The sequence below is a fragment of the Sinocyclocheilus grahami genome, unplaced genomic scaffold (assembly GCF_001515645.1).
Source record: "Sinocyclocheilus grahami isolate Dianchi unplaced genomic scaffold, SAMN03320097.WGS_v1.1 scaffold371.1, whole genome shotgun sequence".
In the NCBI taxonomy this organism is placed as follows: domain Eukaryota; kingdom Metazoa; phylum Chordata; class Actinopteri; order Cypriniformes; family Cyprinidae; genus Sinocyclocheilus; species Sinocyclocheilus grahami.
The window spans coordinates 829,439-855,635 of NW_015505550.1; the positions used below are offsets into that span (position 1 = coordinate 829,439).

General features: G+C 39.0%; 1 protein-coding gene across 1 annotated transcript in view; it reads right to left on the minus strand.

Annotated features, from left to right (window-relative positions):
* Positions 1–999: 999 nt before the first annotated feature.
* LOC107549403 (actin filament-associated protein 1-like) overlaps positions 1,000–26,197 on the minus strand; it is a 45,716-nt gene continuing 20,518 nt past the window's right edge. The window contains exons 4-16 of the mRNA XM_016230471.1: positions 25,079–25,187; positions 24,714–24,925; positions 23,735–23,914; positions 14,241–14,333; positions 13,520–13,595; positions 7,126–7,275; positions 5,180–5,391; positions 4,825–4,970; positions 3,528–3,676; positions 2,854–3,018; positions 1,824–2,014; positions 1,538–1,702; positions 1,000–1,369 (exon numbers count right to left, since the gene is read on the minus strand). Coding sequence (XP_016085957.1) covers positions 1,343–1,369; positions 1,538–1,702; positions 1,824–2,014; positions 2,854–3,018; positions 3,528–3,676; positions 4,825–4,970; positions 5,180–5,391; positions 7,126–7,275; positions 13,520–13,595; positions 14,241–14,333; positions 23,735–23,914; positions 24,714–24,925; positions 25,079–25,187 — 1,875 coding nt within the window. The 3' untranslated portion in view covers positions 1,000–1,342. The remainder of the gene's footprint in view (positions 1,370–1,537; positions 1,703–1,823; positions 2,015–2,853; positions 3,019–3,527; positions 3,677–4,824; positions 4,971–5,179; positions 5,392–7,125; positions 7,276–13,519; positions 13,596–14,240; positions 14,334–23,734; positions 23,915–24,713; positions 24,926–25,078; positions 25,188–26,197) is intronic.

Below are 26,197 nucleotides of genomic sequence, written 5' to 3' on the forward strand. Positions count from 1 at the left end.
GCAGTCAGCCAACAGAGGACCACACCCTGGCCTGAGCTGCCCTGTTCTCCATGGGCTGCTCTTACCATAGCCAAAAGTTTGGCCAGACCACTGGATTGAAAATAAGTGGCCAGACACTCAGGAGGAGGAGGAGGAGGAGCAGAGGCTGGTAAAATACTTTCATACAGATTACACTTTTTTCTGCAAAGAACAAGCTTTGAGTGATCACATTCTGTAATTTACCTTAAGACGTTTATCCTGAAGCTGCTCTCTACAACTAGTGTGAAGCCCGATGAAAGGCATTACTAAACATCAACATACAAACACAGAGTGGCTTATATTTATTTAAACATTTACAAATAAATACTTGAAGATTTTGTCTTCCATTAATGGCTTCTTGTTGAAGAAAGAAACAGACTTTTATAGACTTTTAAGTAATTACCGAGACCAGTGAGTTTTGTGCACATTATATTTAGATGGTAAGTTATGGACCATACTATGTTCTGTGTTCTGTCATGATAAATAATAAAATCATAATAAAATGATCTTTCCTCTAACTTTACACTACCATTCAAAAGTTTGGGGTCTCTTACGCTCACCAAGGCTGCATTTATTCGATTAGAAATAGAGAAAAACAGTAACATTGTGAAATATTACTACAATGTAAAATAACTGCTTTCTGTTTTAATATATGGTAAAACATAATTTATTCCAGTGATGGCGAAACTGAATATTCGGCAGCTATTACTCCAGTCTTCAGTGTCACGTGATCCTTCAGGAATCATTCTATTATGCTGATTTGACACTCAAGAAACATTTGTTGTTATTAGAAATGTTGAAACAGTTGTGGTGCTTTATATTTTTGTGAAAACTGTCCTATATTTTTCAGGATTCCTTGAACAAAGGTCAAAAGAACAGCATTTATTTGAAATAAAAATGATAAATGCCTTTACTGTCACTTTTGAACCATTGCATACATCCTTGCTGAATAAAAGTTCAATAAAAGTATTTAACTTTTCAAAAAAAAAAAAAATGTACTGACCCCAAAATCTTGAACGGTACTATATATACTGTACATTTGGTATTGTGGCATTACTGTTGGCCTCTATTTGGTCTCTATTTTGAGTTTGAGTATTTTTTCCTAATTTGTTAGTCATTTTATAGTCAGATCATGACCCAAGGATAGTGCTATAATGAATAATGATAAAACAGCACCGGGCACCGGACTCAGTCAAGATCTTCCAGAATTAATTCTGGAAAATAGTGTGTCTATGGTTCAGTAAATTCAATTTCAACATCACTCATACATGGACAAAATTAAATAAATAGACACAATGAAAGTGAAAAGTTGGTGGAAAAGAACTTATGTGCCAGACTTCATCTCCCATTCCTAGGGGAAAAAAAAAGGAGAACAGAGTGAGTACATAGGGGAAAATACATTATACGTATACACTGTAAACTGTAAAAGCAACTGGAGGATCATGCTTTTACATGAGAACCAGAATATGTTACCTGCTATTAATACCTAGTGTGATGTAGAAAATAAGTGTTTACTGACCTTGGCTTTCCTGAGGACGTGTCCTCGCACAGATGAGGCTTTCTGTTGTGTCTGACGCCGCAGCAGAGATGCACTGTTGACTGGCAGAGAGCAGGTCTCAGTGTCACTGGTGTCACAGCTGGAAATGGGCGAGTTGTCCACCGTTCGCCTCATTAACACTGGAGACTAAGAACAGATGATACATTTTAATTCCTGCTTTTCTCTATCACCAAAAACTGAACGTGACACAACCCTACAGTTAGCATTACATCATGTCTATGTTAGAGAAATTGCTGTTTTTCCAGACCTGTGGGCTGGAGCTGCCCGTTTTGGGTTCAATGGTCAGGCCCAGGGTGACGCCTCCATTCAAGGCTTTCTTCAGACTCTCCTTCACCTCTGTCAGCTCCAGTTCCAGATTGACTCGTTCCTCCTCTTTTAGTTTGCATTCATCCTCCACTTTCTTAAGTCTCTCTGTCAAAGATGCCTGAGAACGCTTACCTGTGTGAAATAAACGCCAGGAGAGGTTATAACTGTCACTTAAGAGACAATTTGAACTACTGCTTGATTTTATTTTCAAGACAGATCAGTGTTTCCTTTCCTGCTGCTGAATTTAAAGTCAAAACATGGTTTAAACATTTGTGTGCCAAATTAAATGTGATGAAACAAAACAAACAAAAATCATATAGAGAGAACTCGTGCAGACACTCATAACCTTGATTTGTGTCAAGGTCAGCAAGTCTTTAAAAATATCAGATAATTGTATCTTTTTATGACAAAAAAAATCTACAACAAAAGGTACAATTCTAAGTACACTACCGTGCAAAAGTTTGGCATCGCTCAGATTTTTCATGTTTTTTTTTTTTTTAAAGGAATCTTTTATGCAGTAATAGTGTGAAATATTATCAATTAAAAAAACTGTTTCCTATTTTATTATAATTTAAAATGTCATTTATTCATGCCATGGCTGAAGTTTCAGCAGCCATTACTCTAATCGTCAGTCACATGATCCTTCAGAAATCATTTTGATATGCTGATTTGGTGCCTAAGAAACATTCCCTATTAATATCAATGTTGAAAAACTTTTGTGCTTTTGTGAAATTTTGATAATTTTTTTTCAGGATACTTTAATGAATAGAAAGTTTATATACAGCATTTATTTAAAATAGAAATCTCTAAATCTCTAGTAACATTATAAATGTCTTTACTGTAGACATTTGTAATGTTAAGTATTTATTACCAAAACCTTTGAACGGTAGTGTACAGATTTTTCCTTTTTGTAATCTTGAACACTCAGATTCAACCATAATTGAATGTCATAGTCCCACTGACATCCTCACCTGTGTTGTTCTCTATAGCAGTGCGGAGGTCCTTCCTGTCTTTTTTCAGCTGGGCCAGGCGGTTTCGAATTTCCTGCTTCCTCTTCATCAGCTCCTCATCTTTAGCTTGGAGTTTCTTGGCATCTGCCTCCACTCTGTTTTTCCCGTACTTATACTGGTCCACACCTGTGAAGGTTAATGACGCATTATAATCAAAGTAAACCATGATCAGAAAATCTTTCAATTTTTAACTTTTGGATTCGGTCTCTTCATCACATTAAAGACCTCTGAAACCACAAACGCAGATTAAAAGGCAGACAGAATATACAGTATACCACATCCAAATAATTGCGAGTCCACGAAAATGGCCACTGGATGGTTAAGATGTCTGTGACTGACTGACTGACTGACTGCCTGTCTGAAATGGAATTTGGGGTGATTGAGTTTACAAAGGAGCATGTCAACAGATCCACTGCTGTCTAACAGTACTGCAATTTCCACATACCAGCATTCTCCACAAATCTGTGTGGCTTCTTTTTCCTTGAAAGAAATTAGTGGTGTAATAGCTAGGATAATGGATGCAGACTTAATGTCTGCTTAGTTTAGTTTGAGCCTTATGTCCACTTAAAAAAAAAAAGAAAGGTTCATTTTGAGATTATCTATCAGATGTGCTCTTATATGTTAAGATCTCTTACTAGAGTTGTTGTGTTTCACTGGAAGAGTTCTGCTAATTCCATTGGCCTTTTTGGGCTGGTTCTTGTCCAACTTCTGCTTTGCAGCGAACCCATTGGTGAGCAGGCCTTTCTTTCCCTTCAGCTGATTGGATGAAAGAAACACGTATGAGCTTTTGAACACACAAAAAAGGTGCAACTGATATGTTGGCCACTAACAAACATCTGATATTTAAGGACTTTGATTTCGCTGTTAACACCTGTTACATTTTAAAGGTGTGATTTGTGATTTAGTTCTAAGATTACTACTTCATACAAATTATTTCACAAAGGTTATATCCGAAAACCACATCTACTAAGCCACACATGTTGCTAGACGGGATATTTTCTTTTAGTTAAACTATAGCTGTCAGGAACGCGTGCGTCCTTGCTGAATAAAAGTATTAATTTCTTCAGAAAAAAATCTTACCTCTAACTTTCGAATGGTGAATGTACAAATATATTAAATATTTGGTATATTTATTAAAAATGTAACAAACAAATAAATAAATATAATGAATATAAAATGTATAATTTAAAGGGGTCATATGATGCTATTTTAAAGATCATTATTTTGTGTATTTGGTACAACAGAATATGTTGACATGCTTTAATGTTCAAAAAACACATTATTTTTCAAATACTGTACATTATTTTAGGTCCTCTATGCCCCGCCTCTCTCAAACGCTTCGTTTTCTACAAAGTCCCTCCTTCCGACAAGCGCAGTCTGCTCTGATTGGCCAGCTGACCCAGTGCATTGTGATTGGCCGAACACCGCAAGCACTCGTCGGAAATGTCAGATAATTATCTTGATAAAAACAAAGAGGGTTTTTTGAATAAGCACTGTAACTATAATATTATATAATATTTAATTAATTATATAAATACAATGTATTTTTTGTGTATTAAATATACTGTTGAACAGCAGTGTTTTGTTAATCATATATTATACTTAAATATTAAAAAATGTGAAGATGCAAATGCACTGCAGGAAACTTTTGGCCAAAGATACAATTTGTTAACCAGCTCTTTATGAACTGGTTCATTAGCATGAACTCTTCAAACGAACCAGTTCAGTCAAATTAATCAGACTTTCCAATGATACATACTGTATAAGAGAGAGTTTTTAAGAGAGCATATTAAAGCTCAAATGGCTATAAGGCTATGTGTGCAATACAATCGGAAAAAAATAATGCTATACCGCTATGTGTTGAAAAAGTAGGTTGTTAAAGAAGTTACTGGCATGCTAATGAAAATATTTTTAGCAGTACTGGGTTCCCACCAAAATGACTGCTTGGCCAGTTGAATGACATTAGCAGTGGTTTCGACGTCAATGTAATCGTAGTGCAGTGCAGCAGGATCTGTTGTGGAGCCCGTTTCGGCCAGCAAGACCCCCAGCCACCTTCCCATATTCTCAGAGGAGGAGGCCTGACAGGAAAAGAGTGAGGAAAGATGCAATGAATGAGTGTCAGTGGAATATGAGACAAATAAATCACTAATCTATGCAATCTCTGCAAATCCACTCTACACATGATACAGCAGAGCCAGCCAACCAAATCATCCATCTAATCCCTGCCCTGAGGTCCTGTCTCAGACACATTAATTGCCCCGCAAGAGCTGAGGGACTTGGCACGTACCTCCAGAACAGCCACCTCCTGTCCGTTGCGCAGCAGACGGAAGGCAAAGGGATGTTTGGAGTCCAGCCCTGGAATGACCTCACACCCCCGCAGCGGCAGAGAGGCCATGTGTGTCTTCAGATCTGCCCGGTCCTTGTGCAGCAACAGTTGGTTGTCTTTTAGCTGGCACCAGCGCTCTCTCCAGCGATTATTGGACAGCACATTCAGATAGCCTGTTAATGAAGGGTTGGGCCAACAGACCCACACACAAGCAGAATGTAAAATGTTGATGATAGAGTTGGGGGAATAATTATTAAAAAATGTTGCCAGTAATTTATATTTTCAGTTCAGTTTTTAAGGTTAATATTTTTTGGGAAAAGAAGAATTTTCTATTTGAATATATTTAAAAATTTAATTTATTGATGGAAAAGCAGAATTTTAGCAGCCATTACTCCAGTCTTCAGTGTCACATCCTTCAGAAATCATTCTAATATGCTGATTTGCTGCCCAAGAAATATTTCTTATTACTATCACTGTTAAAAACGGATTAATATTTTTGTGGAAACAGTGATACATATATTTTCAGGATAATTTGATGAATAGAAGTTTCAAAAGAACAGCATTTATTTGAAATATAATTTTTTTTAACATTATAGATTTTGTTACTGTACAGGACAATCTAAAATGTATGCCTAATAGTAAATATGGTTATAAATCTGATCAATTTAATGCATCCTTGCTGATTAAACAGTAGTATATTTGTGCAAATCACCAAGTCCTATAGAGATAAAACAAGTGAGTACAATTTTGCAATACATCACAGTTGTATACTATACAGATAAACAAAGAATAACAATATCATAAAACCGTTAGCCCATATTGATGTAGTATCACATTGTCAGGTCCCTACTGCTGCTACTTTGGTTATTTAATAAACTGACATTACATTATCTAACTTCAGTGATTTTCTGAATTTTTTGAATCAGGACTGACAATTCGTAAAAATATTAATAGAACTACAGTCAACAACTAGAATGCTTCAGTATCAAACTTGAGGGGCTATCAACCACTAATGTTAGGACTCTCATGTTATGAAAATGGCAAAAATCGTGGTATTGTGTGGCTGGAGAGAAGACAATCCTTTGTTTGGGTAATGTGTTTAAGAGGTGGAGAAAGAAAAATCCTAGATGGAAAAAAACTATACAGCAACTAGTTTTGGCAGCATATCTGAGAGGATGAAAACAATCGGAGCTGCCTAAAACAGATATAACAAAATAATATGCATTCAAAGTTCAAAGTCTTGATATTTACTACCTCTATCTGTCACTATGGATATTACAGACATTATTTAGTGACTGACTTCAGTTAGCTGGTCATAAAGGCATTATTCTACCTGTATGTATAGGGCAATCTAAAATGTATGCCTATTAGTAAATACAGTTATAAATCTGAACACAGACTGTGTGAATGAAACCACTGTCATCAGTGAACATACACTATTCTAAAGTTTGGGGTCAGTATTATGCTTTTTAAATAATTTTTTTTTTTACTCCGCAAGGATGCATTCAATTGATAGTAAAGACATTCATAATGTTTAACAAGATTTGTTTAAAATAAATGCGGTTCTTTTAAACTTTCAAAGAAGCATCCTGAAAAAATTACCACAGTTTCCACAAAAATAAGTAGCACAGCTGTTTTCAACATTGATAATAACAAGAAATGTTACTGTTACATATTAGAATAATTTCTGAAGAATCACGTGACACTGAAGACTGGAATAATGGCTGCTGAATGTTAAGCTTTATGATCACAGGAATAAATTACATTTTAAATATATATTAAAATGAAAACAGTTGTTATAAATTGTGATACTATTTTACAAAATTTGAATATTACATTTAAAAATCTTTACCAACCCCAAACTTTTGAATGGTAGCGTATATCAAAATGGTATTGCAACAACTCACCACATGTTGGGACATCCTCCTCCGCCGATGAGGTCTGTTCATCTGTAGATGGTTTTTTCTTGCCCAGGCTTATGATTTTAGTGATTTTCTTTCCAGTCACACGTCCCACCGTGCCTTTCTGCTCTGATTTAGAGTTCTTCTTGCCTTTGGCTGCAAAAAAAAAAAAAAAGGCAAATTAGTGTCAGAGTGTGAAATATATGTATGAGATTTTATGAAGTAATATATTATACAGATAGGCTAGTTATCTAGAAACCAGTTGGTGTTGCAACTATAACAAGGGATGGGTTTGGAAAATATTTTGTTTGTGGGGTGGATTTGGTGGGGAAAAGATTATTATATTATTTTATTTTATAAAAAGATTATAGAATTATGGAAAATGACAAATCTGTTAGTAATTTAGACCAGAGAGTAAGAGGCTGAACTGACAATGACAGGACAAGTCTTCAGACTTGGAATCCAAATCCTAAACAGTGCGTGAAACCAACTCTGTTCTTCTCCAAGTTGTTCAGATACTTTTATCTGATGAGTGTGGTCTGTGGTTAATGGTATTGTAAGAAACAAAAGATCTAGAAAAACAAACTTGAGCACTGAAAGTGAAAGGACACACTGTGGAAAACCGTTCAGGTCACATCCTATTCCAAACCAATGGTGGACAATGTGAGCAAACTAGCAGTATGGGATTTGGACTGGGTTAAAATGTGTAAGACACTGCAGCACAACAAATTACAGGCTTTTCTCCATTCTCCAAAAGACCAACTACAAAGGCAGCTCAGAAGGACAAAGAATACATAAAAAGAGTGACACTCTTGCTCTTCTGAAGGACTGACTTGGTCCAAGTGATGAGGTATGAGGCAAAACCCAGAGGCACAGATGCAAAAATCATTGGCCCTTAAAGGACCTATACAGACATAGTTTTTCATTTTATCATGAAGGAAAATTCTGCGATCAGGCTAATATGATTTCACAGCGTCTCGGCACTTACGACAGCTGGAAAGAATATGCCGAATCTGATTCATCTGCATGGTTTTTTAAAATTTGCTTTCATCAAAGAAGTGCAGCAGTTGGCTACTGGTTTGATGTAAGAATATCTCAGGTGCTATCAGACAGAGACAGAGGAGATCAGATAGAGATGGTTTGTGTTTCTGCTCCCAAGAAACGCTACCCTAAATTTTTTGTTATAAAATAAAAAAAATACCTTTTTCATTACCGTTCCATAACCTTACACTTTTACAGGAATTATTATATGACGCCAGTCCTTGTTTATCCGTAGGTTTATCAGAGGTCAGCTGCCATAACTCATGTGAAAACAGCACAGCAGTTCCCTTTCAGTCATTCACGTTCTACGTTACGTCAGTCGCGACTGACGAATTGGGATCTCGCCTGAGAGCCCAATCACCTTTGAGTGTAAACTAAACAAGCCAATGACAGTTGGCGTGCGTGTTTCGCCACGTGCACCCCTCCCCGCAGCGCGGGTATAAAAGGAGAGCGCGTGCAAATGCACATCAGCTTTTCGCTTCGGAGCCGAGCCTTCTACAAGATGAATCTCCGCAAGTGTTTGGAAACAGCTGGCGTTGGTGTTACGGCGTGTCAGCGGGGGTTGCCATCCAGGCTGCTGAAACCTCGGCGAGCTGCAGCTGCCATTCTGCGGTCTCGCCGCGACCTCCCCTGGGCGCTTCAGCGCTCTCTCTAAAAGAGTGTTTGTTCTTTTAAAAAAAAAGAGCAATTTCTAAAAGAGCTTCACGAACGACGGGCGTCTTTTTAAAGATGGCTTCCCACTCGTGCGTTTCTGAATGTGGTCGCTTCCTGGCTTCATCTGATGGTCATGATCGCTGTGTCTCGTGCCTGGGCTTGCAGCACGCTGAAGCAGCGCTCATGGATGAGTCAGTTCTCAGTGCGGGAACATGACCATTGAGACGTTGCGGTCTAGATACCTCCTCATTAAATGACAGGATGTCGATCGCTGCATCGGAGGGCGAGCTAGGCTCTGGAGATGAGGATTCGGCTGTGCTGCCTCCGTCAGGAAGAGTGGCGTTGCCCGAGTCAGATCCAGAGCTGACCGCTATGCTTTCCCGGGCCGCCGAGAGTGTCGGGCTGCACTGGAGGCCTCCTCCTTCTCCCGAATGCTCGAGGCTGGATGATTGGTTCCTGGGGGCGCAGGCCGGGCATCGGCAGCCGCCTCCGGTTCCATTCTTCCCAGAAGTACATGAGGAGGTTATTAAGTCATGGGAGGCACCTTTTTTTGCCCGAAACAGATTGGTGCCTCCTCCGTCCAAACCACCCTCGACGGTGGGGCGGCCCAAGGGTATGTGGACATCCCCTCAGTCGAGCACACTATTGCTATGCAGCTCTGCCCCCAAAGCGCCGCCGCCTGGAGAGGTAGTCCACGCCTTCCGTCCAGGGCCTGTAAGTTCTCGTCCGCGCTGACGGTTAAGGCTTACAGTGCTGCTGGACAGGCCGCTTCCGCCCTGCACGCCATGGCCCTCCTGCAAGTCCACCAGGCCAAGGCGTTGAAGCAGTTGCACGAGGGTGGTGCTGACCCAGGTGTGCTGCAGGAACTGCGCACGGTGACGGACCTCGCGCTTAGGGTGACGAAAGTCACGGCGTGGGCCCTGGGTCAGACGATGTCCACATTGGTGGTCCAGGAGTGCCCCCTAAGGCTGACCTTGGCGGATATGAGGGAGGCCGACAAGCATCGCTTCCTGGACTCCCCGATCTCCCAGGCCGGCTTATTCGGTGAAGCGGTGGAGGGCTTTGCCCAACAGTTCTCCACTGCGCAGAAGCAGACGGAGGCATTTCGACATATCCTGCCCCGGCGGTCTGCTGCGGTCTCCACTCCACCGCCGGCTGCAGCCCCTCTGTCTGCTCGTCGCCGAGGGCGCCCTCCTGCGGCCTCCACCTCCGCTCCGGCGCGGCCACAACAGCAGCCTTCACAACGGCCGCAGCATGGAGCTGGCCGCAGGAAACCGGCGCAGCCCGCCTCCGCCCCTGCCAAGCCCGTGAAGCGCCAGGGCAGGCAGCGTCCCTGAGATGGGCGACCCGGAGCTCTTGGATCCTGCTCTTCAGGAGATGGTGACCGCACGACTCCTTCCCCTGAAGGAGGGCCGGGTGGAGAATCTTTTGTTCCCGTTTGTTTCTGTTCCGCCACTGGCTACCCAGCCGGTGGTAAGGCCTGGTTAGCGCTCCCCAGGCTGTCCCGCTGGCTCATGAGAACCATCAGACTCGGCTACACGATTCAATTTGCCCGGCATCCTCCCAAGTTCAGGGGCATTCGGTTCACCTCTGTGCTGGACAGGGATGCTCCTATCTTGCGTGCAGAGATCGCGGTCCTGCTGGCGAAGGACGCGATACAGCCGGTCCCTCCAGCTGAGATGAGGTCAGGTTTCTACAGCCCATACTTCATCGTACCCAAGAAAGGCGGTGGGTTACGACCGATCCTGGACCTGCGCGTAACGTCTCGGTTACTTGTGTAACCCTCGTTCCCTGAAGGAGGAAACAGAGACGTTAAGTTCCATCGCCACAGTTGCTGTACCACTAGTGTACGGCCGGGGCGCGTAGTCTCGGATCCTCAGCGAAAAACTGATGTGCGTTTGCACGAAACACGCACGCCAACTGTCATTGGTTTGTTTAGTTTACACTCGAAGGAGATTGGGCTCTCGGGCGAGATCCCAATTCGTCAGTCACGACTGACGTAACATCTCCATTCCCTCCTTCAGGGAATGAGGGTTACACAAGTAACCGAGACGTTACTGCGGCTTGTGGCTGTGATACTGAGCTATCAATCATATGGGTTTGCAGATTCGCAAGTTTTGGATTCCACTAAAATTAGGCAATTCTTCACCAACACATCTAAGGTAAGACAGTCTCAAATTGAAAAAAAAAGAATTTCCACAGACCTGAAACAGATGTCTCGAAAAGTTAAATCCCAGATCGAGACAACGTGGTGTAAATACTTGATAAATAATATTAGATTATTTAAGAAGGGTCTCCTTGCCTTGACTTTGGCGCTGTTCAAACAATGGGATTTTTCAATTCAAATAAACATCCACTTTGTGGGATTACAATTTGTTTTTTCAAGTACTGTTACTCTGCTGTTTTACCAAGTTTGTTTTTTTGTTTTAACCAAAAAAAGTTCAGATTTAAAGTTCACTTCATGAATTAAAACACTAACAAATAATATATATAATAATATTAAATAAAATAATAATATAATAATAAATAAAATTTTTCCTTTCTCTTTGGAGTGTTACAAGCTCTTGGTGCATAAAGAAGATCTGTAAAGTTGCAAAGACTAAAGTCTCAAATCCAAAGAGATATTCTTTATAAAAGTTAAGTGTCAACCACGCCTACCTAAAACGGCTCATTCTAACACGCCCCCACATGTCTACGTCACGATGTGAGAAGATTTGCATAACACCGCCTAAATTTTCATGCAAAGAAAGAAGGCGTAACTTTGATTCTCTCTGTAGTATTGTTGTTGCCACTGCCGCCATGTCGTGAAGGCATTTTTTTGGCCTTCCAAAAGAGGACGATATCTGCTTCGTCATGCCTGGAGCTGATCCGTGATGGTTGCTGAGGAAATACAACAACTTTGAAACGGCTCATTCTAACACGCCCCCACATGTCTACGTCACGATGTGAGAAGATTTGCATAACACCGCCTAAATTTTCATGCAAAGAAAGAAGGCGTAACTTTGATTCTCTCTGTAGTATTGTTGTTGCCACTGCCGCCATGTCGTGAAGGCATTTTTTTGGCCTTCCAAAAGAGGACGATATCTGCTTCGTCATGCCTGGAGCAGATCTGTGCTGGTTGCTGAAGAAATACATCAACTTCGCGATGTGGATCGCCAGAATGGCTTTCACCGTGGACGAAGTGGAGTCCAGCCCACTTCCGTTGTCACATGTGGTTGCCGTGCCGTTCTCAAGCCTCACTCTAGCCCGCCGTGTGTTTCGTTGTGAGAGCAAAACTACTTTGTTTGGCCTTCCAAAAGAGGACACGACTAGAAATCGGTGGATAAGTTGTATTTACAACACTGTTCCAGAACAGTTCAACCCAGATATTCAGATGTGTCAAGCGCATTTTATGGAGAACTGTTTCCTGATCCTGGTAGAGTAGACTACAATGCCGGCTGTTCTGACTCACAGACTGTCAGTAAATTTTTCATATTTAAAGAATTTGCCACTGACGATTCAAATGTGAGTTTTGAGCAATGTAGAGTAGCACTTGTTGTTTGTCATTTCTCCGATCACAAATGCAGACATGGTTTTATGTTCACGCAACGCGTAAAAAGACTGTATAATCCATAATTATGTCCCCACTGGATGCAACAAATGCCTCGTTTATAATGGGTTTTAATGTTTTGTCTTGTCACTCCGGCAGGACAGGGCATCACAGTATGGTAAGGGGCGTAACATTTCCATCACACGCTTGAGGTATTCGGCCAATCACAACGCACTGGATAGCTGGTCAGTCAGAGCACACAGAGCTTTGTAAAAATCAACGCGTTTCAGAAAGGCGGGGCATAGAGGAGAAACAATAATGTACAGTATGTGGAAAATAATGTGTTTTTTTTTACCTTAAACCACATAAACAAATTTCATTACACCAAATACACAAAATAATGTTCTTTTTAGCAACATCATATGACCCCTTTAAATACAGTGATTTTAGCTAGTAACTGACAGGTGTAACGAAGAGTCAGAGGCATGCGGATCCATTTGCAGCTTTATTCTAATCAAAGGCAGAGTTAAACAGGCAGTAATCAGTCAACAGAGTCACGAACACCAGGGATAATCCAGGAGAATAAACAGTAACAGAGCGAGGGTCGGGGCAGGCGGCAGAGAATCACACTAGTAAGAACAGTCCGAGGTAATACCCAAGAGATGACAAGCCAGAAATGTAGCCGGGGCAATACAAAACTTCGTGAACACTGAGAGTCTGGGAGCTGCTTAAATAGGGAAGCTAAGGGGAAACACCTGTGCCAGTAATCAATCCCAGGTACGGGGTGTATGGGAAATGTAGTCCATGGACATTAGTACTCGGGAGAGGGTGCCCTCCGGAGGCCGTCGGAGAGAGCCACAGAGGCCTGATTCGTGACAACAGGTTTTCCAAGCACAATTCAGCAGTCAAAAACAACTGACAATTGATTGACAAACTGATGCTGAAAATATTTATTATTAAAAATATTATTTAAATATCACTAAATCAACTCATCAAATACTAATTAAAACCTGTCAAACACTGAATCACATATTTTAGAGAGACAGACAGCTATAGATAGATTAGCTTCTTACCAGTTTTTACAGTGTATGACACAAAATACTCTCCCTTTACATGGACTCTACAACTGTCGTCTCCAATGATATGAACCAAAAAAAGGACTGAACAAAGACTCACCTGGATCTTTGCCATCTGAGATGCCATTTTCATGACAGGGCTCTCCATCTGAACTGGGTCGATCGCAGGACAGCTTCTGCAAAACAAGAGTAAGGTTACAGGTATGCTTGCAGTTACAGAGAAAACATGCATTTTAGCAGGAGAGTGAACGGCACAAATAACAGTGGATTCATTGTTAAATTTAATGACAAATTGTTTATAGAGAGACACATTATATACATACACAAAGAGTATGGAATACTAAAGTGCATACACACATCTCTGCAGTCTACCCAAACAAAACTCGGAGCGCATCTGTTTTGCATTAAGTGTGAATAATTAGACTGGGCTCATGCATGATGTGCCAGTTTAAGAGGTTTGACATTAAACCCCCTTTAGATCTGTCTTAAAAACAGAAAACACACATAAACAAGTGCAACATGCGCACGCTGCAAAAATAATGTCACAGCATACTGCATATTAAAGAATGTGTTCTAAAAAATTATAAGATCACATTTCCTCCCACACCTTTTTAACCTTGTCAGCAGAAGACATCCATAGCAAGCTGTGCAGGAATACAAATAGGAGGCGCCTGTGCAGGGTACTGAGGTGTGGTGAAGCTGGCAAGCATGCAAAAGTCTCACAAACCTGCATGTAGGTAGACCAACATACTCTGCAGGCATAGTAACCCCACACCCACACATGCAAAGTATTATACATAATTAGAATTATGAATTTGCACCTTTTCCAGCTCTGCTTTGTGAACTGGGGAACCAGAACCAGCTCCTTCACAGTCCACCACTCCATTTCCATTAGAGCAGACTTCCTTCATCACCTTAAAGAGACCACAGAACAAAAAGTTGAAGTGCAAAATAACAGGCAGAAATTCTATATTTCTCAATATCCCATTTTTAAATGAATGGGAATGCTTGTTCTATTATAAATAAAGAAACACTGATCAATTAAAAAAAAATGGTGGCATTAAAAAATGCTATTTTTATGATGTTTAACAGGGTTCCAACACTTTTTGCTCAATGAATTTCATGACTTTTCTGGAATTAAGATAAAAAAAATATTTTTTTAATTATTGCACTCAGAAAGATCAATTTACTGTAGCTGATATATATTTTACGTTAATAAATACAGGTAGAAAGCAATAGAAAACAAATGACATTAACTAGAGAAATTTTCTTAAACCTATAAAAAAAGAGCAATTTTTTGGTCAATATATAGTTTTAAAATATGATTTGAAAATTTAAGACTTTTCCAAGACTTTATTATTGTATTAGATTGTTTTAATTTTCACGATTTTTCCGGGTTTAAAAATTTTATTCTATTTTCCATGGGAACCCTTGAATAGTCTGAAACTTTCTTTGCTCCCAGTCAAACAGATAACACAAACTCTCCACCACCTCCACGTTCTGCCATGCACATGCGCTCAAATGGATTCTGCACGTCACATGCAGTTGGCAGTGCAGCTGGAAGGCTGTTACGTGCGTCATTGCTCTCGTGGCTGTCTATGCGCTGTGCAGTGGCTCTGTGTGAATGAGATATCCAGAGATCTCCAGACTGCACAGACTCTTCGCCACCACATATAAGTGTGACCTCACATTACCTGGGGGTAACGTCCAAAAAAAAACCATAACCAGTGGTGTCGAGTGAACAAGATGGACACAGAGATCCATCACAAAGTGAGAAGCTCACCTTTACACACCCTACACAGCCCCTTCCCAAACTGCCCCCATGCCAAAGACCCATATATATCTAAATATCCTTGAGCTCCTCTGAGCATCGTAACTTGACGTGCTGTTGGGGTTTGGCAACCGGTTTACATAATTGGGCTCATGGGAAAATTACAGGCTGTGGCCTCACTCTTTGGCTTTGACAGCAAAGTGGGTTTCTGGGATACGCTCAGTCAAAAAATCTTTTGTGCTGTGCTAATGTGCCCTCATTAGCAATTGATATTTTCAAATGAAGAGTTAATATGGAGAACTACTGCATGAAATCCAACAACCAAAGTCAAAGTTACAAGTCAAACAAATGTTTGTAGACATTCAAACTTTGAGTTGTAACGCAAAACTGTCACAATAGATAGTGAAGAGAAGCAAAGCCAATGACGAGCATTCAGCATAGGCAGTAATTAACAATTTCACACCAATCAGCACACAAACACAAACCTACACACTCAGTAGTTAATAAAATGCAACGCAACAGAAAGCAGGAAGTGACAAGAAGAATAAAACTTTCAACATTATACAATGGTCACGTTCATTGATACAATAGACAAAGACTAACATGAGAACAAATGCACTCCATATCTTACCATTCCCGCCAAGGGCAGAGGAGAGTCAAAAGACAAAAAATAGAGAAGAAAGAAGAACGAAGGGAAGACGAAAGACAGGAGGTGGAATTTCCCCAGGCCTGTCCAAAGGATCAGAACAGAGGAGCTACACGGGGAGAACTAATCGAATAAAGACTGGAAGAGAGAGAGAGAACAAAGAGGAAAACAATGCAGTGGAGAGATACAACACTAAAGCTAATTAAAAATGAAAAACAACAAGCCAACATTATCCATAAATAAATCATTAGCAAACCGGATAAAGCATTAATGGGCCACAGACACCTCTGGGCTTCTATAATGTTCCTCAATTTTTATTCCATTAAAGCTTAAAAAAGTTTCCTTGTCGCCTAATATTCCACTAATTGTACTGTCTCCCATAAAAAAATGTAGTTCCACTTAAAAAAAACCCCCCTGATTTTAATTGAAGCATAGCAAAACTGAACACATTCTGAAAAAAACTCATCTTGTGAATATTTAAAAGAGAATCAGTGGATTATTTACTATGTTATTAATGATCTAATGTCTAGTGACTAATGATTTAATGTCTAGAAAAAATGACATTAACAAGAAAAATTTTGAAATAATTTTGCAAAAAAAAATTATGCACTTAAAAAGAGCAAATTTCTAATTGCAATAATTTATTTGATTTAGTTTTAATTGGAGCGTGAATAATATTTTTTAAATAAATAAACTGGACTAGAGAAATTGTATCACTTTCCCAAGACTGTTAAGATTTTCATGATTTTTCCAGGCCTAGAAAATTATAATTATATGGGAGACATTAGATGCAGAATAAAAAAAGTGGAATATTCAAGTTTCTTTGGAATAAATAATTTACCAGGTTATTACTGAAGTTAGAGAGAATATGCTTCTTCATTTTGGGAATGAGTCCTTACGCACCATTGAGTTGTTGGGTGCAGTACCGTCACAAGGGCTGTGCCAAGTGTGCGACCGCATAGGGCCTCGCGCCTCTAGAGGGCCTTGCTCCTGGCCTGCATTTTATGTAGTTTATGTCTAATTTTTATTACTGTTTTTCCACCCATTTTGTCCTATGAAAGACTAAAATAGTCATAGCTGATAGACAGTATAAGACTCTGTGTACAGTATAAGAATGAGTAAAGCTGTTTGTTGTTAGGATGACAAAAAGTTTTAAAAGTAAAACTTTTAGGCTGGTCTGCTTCAGTGGACCAATAGCGCTTGTCAATGTCAAAATGATCGAGATGGCCAATCAAATCAAAGAAGGCGGGTCTTACTGTCACTGTCACAACACAACAAGAGTTCGTAGAAAGATGAAAGTAGTACTCTATTAGACAACTGTTTTACGATAGTAATGTTTACTGATTGACAGTAATAAGACTATCTAGTGATGCAAACTACTCAACTTTTTATGAAATTTTGAAACTGAATTGATTGAAATTGAATTGAAAATATGCGATCATGATTCATGTAAATCATAAATGAATGTGAAAAGAGACGCTTGCGTTTTTTCGACTATTAGACATACGAATAAGAGTGAATGTGCACATTTTAAAATAAAATATTATTTTCAAATAGTGTAAATTGATTACTACTTTATATGAAGAGTTCAGATGCAAAAGCCTCTGTTTTCAAAAAGTGTAGTTTGAAATCTTCTTCTAAAATGAGCTAAAATGAGGCTCCTATGTGTAGGTTCAGTAATTTCACTTTAATGGCAATGGATAGTTTATTTTCTTTCCCATTAAAGTAAAATAACTGAACATAAACATGAGTCTGAGAAAATAACCATTTTAGAAGAACATTTTAGATGGCACTTAGAGGCTTTTGCATCAGAACTCTTCATATATAACTACAAACCTATAACTTATTTTAGCATTCTTATTTACTTATTTAATTGCTTTATTATTATTATTATTATTATGCAGTAGATCTTATGAGCGTGTGCGTGACCGTGATTCAAGCATGTCAGTGAGCACGGCATCACAATCGATCAGATGCGTGTTAAAGTTGCATTCATTACTATAGTAACCCCCTCCCACACACAAAATTGCTGAGGGCCTCGCACGTCAAATTCGCACAGGGCCTCGCACCCGCCTTGCGACGGCCCTGGTTGGGTGTACAGTGTGTGCATGATTGAAACACAATACAACAAATCCCTTCAAGGAAGGGTGGTTTCTGTTTATCCCAAGCAGAAATCAATTACTCCAGTATGTTTTTAGTACATGACACCTGACCAAACAGCACAGAGCTTTGCCCCCTTCCTAAACAACAATTACAGCTGCTGTTGCTTTCCCGGGCTGTATATTTGCACAGTCTGATGTCCACACCCACTTGAAGGTGCTGTACAGCTAACTGCATGTGCCTTCCTGCCCGCAAATCAATAAAGAGAAGCTCGTTACCATATGGAAACATAGTTTGTCTTTATAAACAGAGCCACCAGAGGAGTGATGGACAGTAATGAGGGAACTGCAATTTCTATCAATCGTCCATTGACTGCAGCTGGTTTTGATGATTTATCTGCAGTATAAGTTGCTTTCAGTTTATAAACTCAAAGATCCATCACACGAGAGCTCAGAGACTTTCACTGGCACTGTTCACAATGTTTGTGAAAACCAGATGTGGAGGAAAACAGCTTTAAATAGATGTAGAACAGACTATCAAAGTAACAAGTTATCAACAAACTCAATCTTCAGAGCCGTTAAGATTAAAATCCTTTGAACTTAAACCAAGAAACACTTTTTAAAGTTTAAGCTCACACAAGACTTGCGCATGGAGTTGAAATGAACTGCAGCCGGATATAATTTAAATATGTTGATGTGACACCCGAGAACAAAGATGTAATATATAGTTCTGTATTTAGTATGTACAGGGCAACCTGCTTTTAACCCAACACACCCAACTGAACACAAACACTGAACAGCTGGACCTGAGGACTGCTACTGCTGGTTTGTTTAACTTCTGTGCTGAAAAGACGAGCATATCCGTGTGGTTCACCAGAAAAACTTGCAGGTCTACAGCTGCTTTCTAATAAGCTACTCCAGATTTTCATAATTGAGCACAATCCTTTGAATATGAGCCTAGCACTTTTTGAGCTGTCTGGTTACCTTTAGCCACTCTTCGGCCTGTTCTTTGCTCTGTACGGCAAGCACCAGAGCATCAGCTCCCTGATGGACGATCTTCAGTTCATGCTTCTTTTTCTTGCCGTCTTTGGGAATGTGTGTGATGCTGCAGCCAGACAGGAGGAGCTCCATCTGTGGAGTCTGGTCTTTGGAGGACTTGTAGCACTTAGAGAAAGAGAGATGCATTAAGGAAGCTATTTAGCTTATAAATATTTTCCGCTGAAATAATTTTGTTTACACACTACAACATAAGCTGAGTCAAACCAAGCAGAATCGCTTAGAAATAGAAGCAATGTGAGAGTGGGTTAAGATGTGCCAGTGGGTAAACTGAGTTACATTGATAATCATGCAAACTGTGCAATTTTCAAGTGACCATACATTTAGGCAAATCATATACAGCTTCCTGTGATTATGAAATGCACATAAAATAGATAAGGATGAGAAAAGTTGCATTTTTATTTTAAAAATAATACTAATTCTCCATGTCAAGGTACTTTTTTACATGGCAAGCAAGTTACATAAATGTAAAATTTCAAAGCAAACCTATTCAGAATTAAAAATAGAATTACTTATGTAGAAAAGTAAATTGTTAGACTAAACATTTACCATTAATTATTAAATTAAGTATTTTTCCTAAAATAGCTCTGTGGGGTAAAGTGTGCCAGATGCTGTACTATTGCAACTTAAAGTAAGCTTTGTCTCCAAATACATAAAATGTATTGCAAATTGTTTAAATGTCTTTTCACTGCATTAAAATAATCTGAATATTAAAATTTTATGAAAATGTGAAAAATGTGCAATACTATAAAGACCTTAGCAGCATGACATTTATTTTACTAATGAACTATTTCCCCGCCAGCATTTTTGAAAAAAGTTGCCAGCCACCACGTTTTTGCTGAGTTTCACTAAAATTTCATGGCCCCTAGAATATTTTGTTGTATGAATATCTAAACATGCAATACATCAAAATAAAGATCAGACCCTCTACTTTCAAACAAAAAATTCTGTTTTATTCTAACTTTTTCTAACTTAAGTTTTTTCATCAACACTTGAATGTAGGTAGGTTTCATAAAAAACAACATTTTGAGCAAAAAGCTGAGAAAATCTAATTTTTTTTTCAAATACTAGATCTGGATCATATTCAGTAATATTATCAAAGCAAAGATGCAGTAGATGGCTTCCATCAGTACTCCCAACGCTTGTACAGGCCTTTACCACTTCCTGGATTGACATTTCACTCTATAACATTAGGCAGTTTTCACTTATATGCGGTTAGTGTTGATGATGGTATTATTTTTCATATGCATACATATGAGATCGCTCATTTCTGTCTTCCCGATCTGTGTTTTTGATCGGCACATTCAAGACTCATTCAGGAGATGCGTAATAGCGCCCCCTAGTATGTATGGAGATAGAATTGTTGCTTAATTCCAAATAAATAGATTATGATCCACAAATAAATAGAATGAGATCCACAAATAAATCTTAGTTTCACAAACATGAATTAAATTCACAAATAAATAAAATGAGATTTGCAAATAAAAAAACATATTCACAAATATATATTTATGTCACAACCACAACTTTGCCTGGCATTTATTTGTGAATCGCGTCCTGTGCATTTGTAGATAGCTGCACGCATTTGTGAATCGTGTCCTGTGCATTTGCGAATTGTGAAGCATTTCTTGCATCAAGACGTGCTGACAATCCACAAATACGTGGACTCCACCCAGCGTCTACAAGCGTCAAGCCAATCAGATAACAGCCACATTCGCTGACCAATCGTAGCACGATCTCGCTATAGCCAATCACGTTTTGCTTTACAATCAGGGCGGTCTCATCCTGAGATAACTTCATGCATCTGCATTGGCTCAAATAGGTCATATAAGGGCCATACAATGGGTACAGTAAAATATGTTTAAAATTGGATTTCGTTAGACCATTAGACTGTGTATCATGCCAAGCCACAGTATTTTATGTTACTTGCCTTTGAAAATGCCAGAGAAAGCTTTAAATCACGGCTATATGGGAACAACACTATACTGTATTCAAACGCGATATGGAATCATTTATTCAGTATGGAAATAAAAGTGTCAATAAGTAACTGACTAATAAATAACTAAACTCAACCTCATAATAAACATTTGTTTGTGTAATAGGTTAAATTGCCATCACACAACAGCCAACAGCATTTCCCAGTTTTTCAGTCAAGTCGATGTATATGAGCTGCTATGTGGATCTAACGATGTATGAAGTTTTTGATATTCTGTGGTGGTCACAGCAGTAATAGAAATTAATCTACCAATAAGCTTAAATATACTTAAAAAGAGCAAATTTCTAATTGCAATAATTTATTTGATTTAGTTTTAATTGGAGCGTGAATAATATTTTTTAAATAAATAAACTGGACTAGAGAAATTGTATCACTTTCCCAAGACTGTTAAGATTTTCATGATTTTTCCAGGCCTAGAAAATTATAATTATATGGGAGACATTAGATGCAGAATAAAAAAAGTGGAATATTCAAGTTTCTTTGGAATAAATAATTTACCAGGTTATTACTGAAGTTAGAGAGAATATGCTTCTTCATTTTGGGAATGAGTCCTTACGCACCATTGAGTTGTTGGGTGCAGTACCGTCACAAGGGCTGTGCCAAGTGTGCGACCGCATAGGGCCTCGCGCCTCGCGCCTCTAGAGGGCCTTGCTCCTGGCCTGCATTTTATGTAGTTTATGTCTAATTTTTATTACTGTTTTTCCACCCATTTTGTCCTATGAAAGACTAAAATAGTCATAGCTGATAGACAGTATAAGACTCTGTGTACAGTATAAGAATGAGTAAAGCTGTTTGTTGTTAGGATGACAAAAAGTTTTAAAAGTAAAACTTTTAGGCTGGTCTGCTTCAGTGGACCAATAGCGCTTGTCAATGTCAAAATGATCGAGATGGCCAATCAAATCAAAGAAGGCGGGTCTTACTGTCACTGTCACAACACAACAAGAGTTCGTAGAAAGATGAAAGTAGTACTCTATTAGACAACTGTTTTACGATAGTAATGTTTACTGATTGACAGTAATAAGACTATCTAGTGATGCAAACTACTCAACTTTTTATGAAATTTTGAAACTGAATTGATTGAAATTGAATTGAAAATATGCGATCATGATTCATGTAAATCATAAATGAATGTGAAAAGAGACGCTTGCGTTTTTTCGACTATTAGACATACGAATAAGAGTGAATGTGCACATTTTAAAATAAAATATTATTTTCAAATAGTGTAAATTGATTACTACTTTATATGAAGAGTTCAGATGCAAAAGCCTCTGTTTTCAAAAAGTGTAGTTTGAAATCTTCTTCTAAAATGAGCTAAAATGAGGCTCCTATGTGTAGGTTCAGTAATTTCACTTTAATGGCAATGGATAGTTTATTTTCTTTCCCATTAAAGTAAAATAACTGAACATAAACATGAGTCTGAGAAAATAACCATTTTAGAAGAACATTTTAGATGGCACTTAGAGGCTTTTGCATCAGAACTCTTCATATATAACTACAAACCTATAACTTATTTTAGCATTCTTATTTACTTATTTAATTGCTTTATTATTATTATTATTATTATGCAGTAGATCTTATGAGCGTGTGCGTGACCGTGATTCAAGCATGTCAGTGAGCACGGCATCACAATCGATCAGATGCGTGTTAAAGTTGCATTCATTACTATAGTAACCCCCTCCCACACACAAAATTGCTGAGGGCCTCGCACGTCAAATTCGCACAGGGCCTCGCACCCGCCTTGCGACGGCCCTGGTTGGGTGTACAGTGTGTGCATGATTGAAACACAATACAACAAATCCCTTCAAGGAAGGGTGGTTTCTGTTTATCCCAAGCAGAAATCAATTACTCCAGTATGTTTTTAGTACATGACACCTGACCAAACAGCACAGAGCTTTGCCCCCTTCCTAAACAACAATTACAGCTGCTGTTGCTTTCCCGGGCTGTATATTTGCACAGTCTGATGTCCACACCCACTTGAAGGTGCTGTACAGCTAACTGCATGTGCCTTCCTGCCCGCAAATCAATAAAGAGAAGCTCGTTACCATATGGAAACATAGTTTGTCTTTATAAACAGAGCCACCAGAGGAGTGATGGACAGTAATGAGGGAACTGCAATTTCTATCAATCGTCCATTGACTGCAGCTGGTTTTGATGATTTATCTGCAGTATAAGTTGCTTTCAGTTTATAAACTCAAAGATCCATCACACGAGAGCTCAGAGACTTTCACTGGCACTGTTCACAATGTTTGTGAAAACCAGATGTGGAGGAAAACAGCTTTAAATAGATGTAGAACAGACTATCAAAGTAACAAGTTATCAACAAACTCAATCTTCAGAGCCGTTAAGATTAAAATCCTTTGAACTTAAACCAAGAAACACTTTTTAAAGTTTAAGCTCACACAAGACTTGCGCATGGAGTTGAAATGAACTGCAGCCGGATATAATTTAAATATGTTGATGTGACACCCGAGAACAAAGATGTAATATATAGTTCTGTATTTAGTATGTACAGGGCAACCTGCTTTTAACCCAACACACCCAACTGAACACAAACACTGAACAGCTGGACCTGAGGACTGCTACTGCTGGTTTGTTTAACTTCTGTGCTGAAAAGACGAGCATATCCGTGTGGTTCACCAGAAAAACTTGCAGGTCTACAGCTGCTTTCTAATAAGCTACTCCAGATTTTCATAATTGAGCACAATCCTTTGAATATGAGCCTAGCACTTTTTGAGCTGTCTGGTTACCTTTAGCCACTCTTCGGCCTGTTCTTTGCTCTGTACGGCAAGCACCAGAGCATCAGCTCCCTGATGGACGATCTTCAGTTCATGCTTCTTTTTCTTGCCGTCTTTGGGAATGTGTGTGATGCTGCAGCCAGACAGGAGGAGCTCCATCTGTGGAGTCTGGTCTTTGGAAGACTTGTAGCACTGAGAGAAAGAGAGACACATTAGGGAAGCTGCTTAGCTTATAAATATTTTCCTCCGAAATCTTTTTGTTTACGCACTACAACATAAGCTGAGTCAAGCCAAGCAGAACTGCTTAGGAATAGAGGCAATGGGAGAGTGGGGTAAGATGTGTCAGTGGGTAAACTGTCTCACGTCCATAATTAAGTAAACTGTGCATCATTTTTATCAAGTAACCATACATTTAGGCACAACATATACAGCTTCCTGTGATTATGAGATGCATATGAAAAAAACAGATAAGCATATAAAAAGTTAGCATTTTTATGCTAAAAACTGATATTATGATTACTAATGTAGAAAAATGTAAATTGTTAGGCTAAACATTTACCATTAATTATTAAATGAAGCATTTTTCCTAAAATAGTTTGGTGGGGTAAAGTGTGCCAGATGCTGTACTATCATTGCAACTTAAAGTAAGCTTTGCCTCCACATACAGGAAATACTATTAACAGTTGTTGAAAATTGTTTCACTACATTAAAATATTCAGAATAATCAAATATTTCCTGATTGATTTATGAAAATGTGAATTATGTCACACTATAAGACCTTAGAATGAGATTTATTTGACTAATTAACTGATTTGACTAATTAGTCAATTGAGCCATTGAATCACTTTTGATTAAACAGTGATTATATTTCTATGGCCCTGATTTATGAATGATATCTTTTAATTTCAGCTGACAGGAGACATCCTGAAATATAATTAAGTGTCTTTATCTAATTTCTCCTGTCAATCTCTGTGAGTGTGTGTGTGCTCACCAACAGTTTGTTGTCCTTTATGACACAGAGCAGTTTGGTCCATTGTCCAAAGCGTTTCTTTCGCAACAGGAATGCACAGATACGTGCGTCTTTCACCAGGTCCATGGAGGCCTCCTCAGATGGCCACTGGTGATGCATCTTCTGCCCCTTCCCATCCTCCTCTTCCTCATCGTATGACTCATATGAACTACTCATGGCATCCGAGTCATAATCTGAGAAAACAATTGGAACTCTGATTACTGAATTTTATTGAAATGAATGCAAAAATGTTCTGGCCATTCTTAGGTCACAGATGCAGCTACATTACTGTCATAGCTCTAAAACCTATAACATATTAATAGTGTGGTGTTAAAGACTGTCCTTACTAGAGGTGATGTACTCTGGTGCTTTCCCAGGGCCCAGCGGAACGGCTTCCTCATAATAACCTTCAGGAAGAGAGGAGCTCGGCAAGGGAGGAGGCCCGTTGTCTGGAGGCTTTGGGACGGAGGGAAAGAGAAAGAGAGAGAAAGTGGTCAGCTCAGTCATACAGCCTCCTGGATGAGAGTGCTCGTTCCTCCTTTTCCTAGAAATGTGAGGACAAAAATATCAGCTTCACTGGCTCCAATGAATGTAAGCAGTTGTGAATCCTCAAAAACTAACAATATCAAAACAGCTGAGGCATCATCCATCTTATCTGAAGTCCATCTTAGAGGTCAACTGTTCATACTGAACTACGATCTCTAACATCACGATGAGGCCAATATGAACCAACCAAGGCGTACATATCAACAACTGTGGCAAGAGTGAATGTTAACAAACAAAACTGTAGAGAATTTTATGGTAAAAGAGCAGCTGGTCATGATAAGTAGAAGAAAGAAAAAGAAGAAAGAGAAAATACAACACAAACAAATCAAAAATAGGAAACAAGAGCAGAGTGAGCTACAGAATAGAAAAACGAGAATCATAAGGCTGGCCAGCAAGTTCTGGAAAAAGAGTTCAGGGCTATTTGCTGTTCTTTATTCCCATCTGAAGGAACACCAGTAGAAGTGTGGGCTTCTTACCTAATGCAAGTCATTTGGCCAGATTTCTCCATCTGTATTTAAACAAAAACAACTGTAGTAGTAAATAAAGGTAATACCTAACAGTCTATCATTCATTTAGTTTGCTGCAATTAAGATTCACTTCCAAAATCTAGTGTGCTGCCTCCACAGGTAGCGTTTTACATCACCATAGACACTCTCCTAATGCCAAGACTGTACCCAAAGGTAGGTGGCATAATTATACTGCCTTCCAAGACTTTCATTTGGCTCAATTGCTAGGGCAGGGAAGCATTGCATCTTTAGTGGAGAAGGCAATCCTAGAAAGCACTAGAATAAGGTCAGTGAAAGCAGGAAAAGTATTACAAATGTGTAATAATTATAATTAAATAATGAAATTAAATACAATAAAATATAAATATATAATAATAATAATAATAATAATAATAATCATTAATTAAATGATTA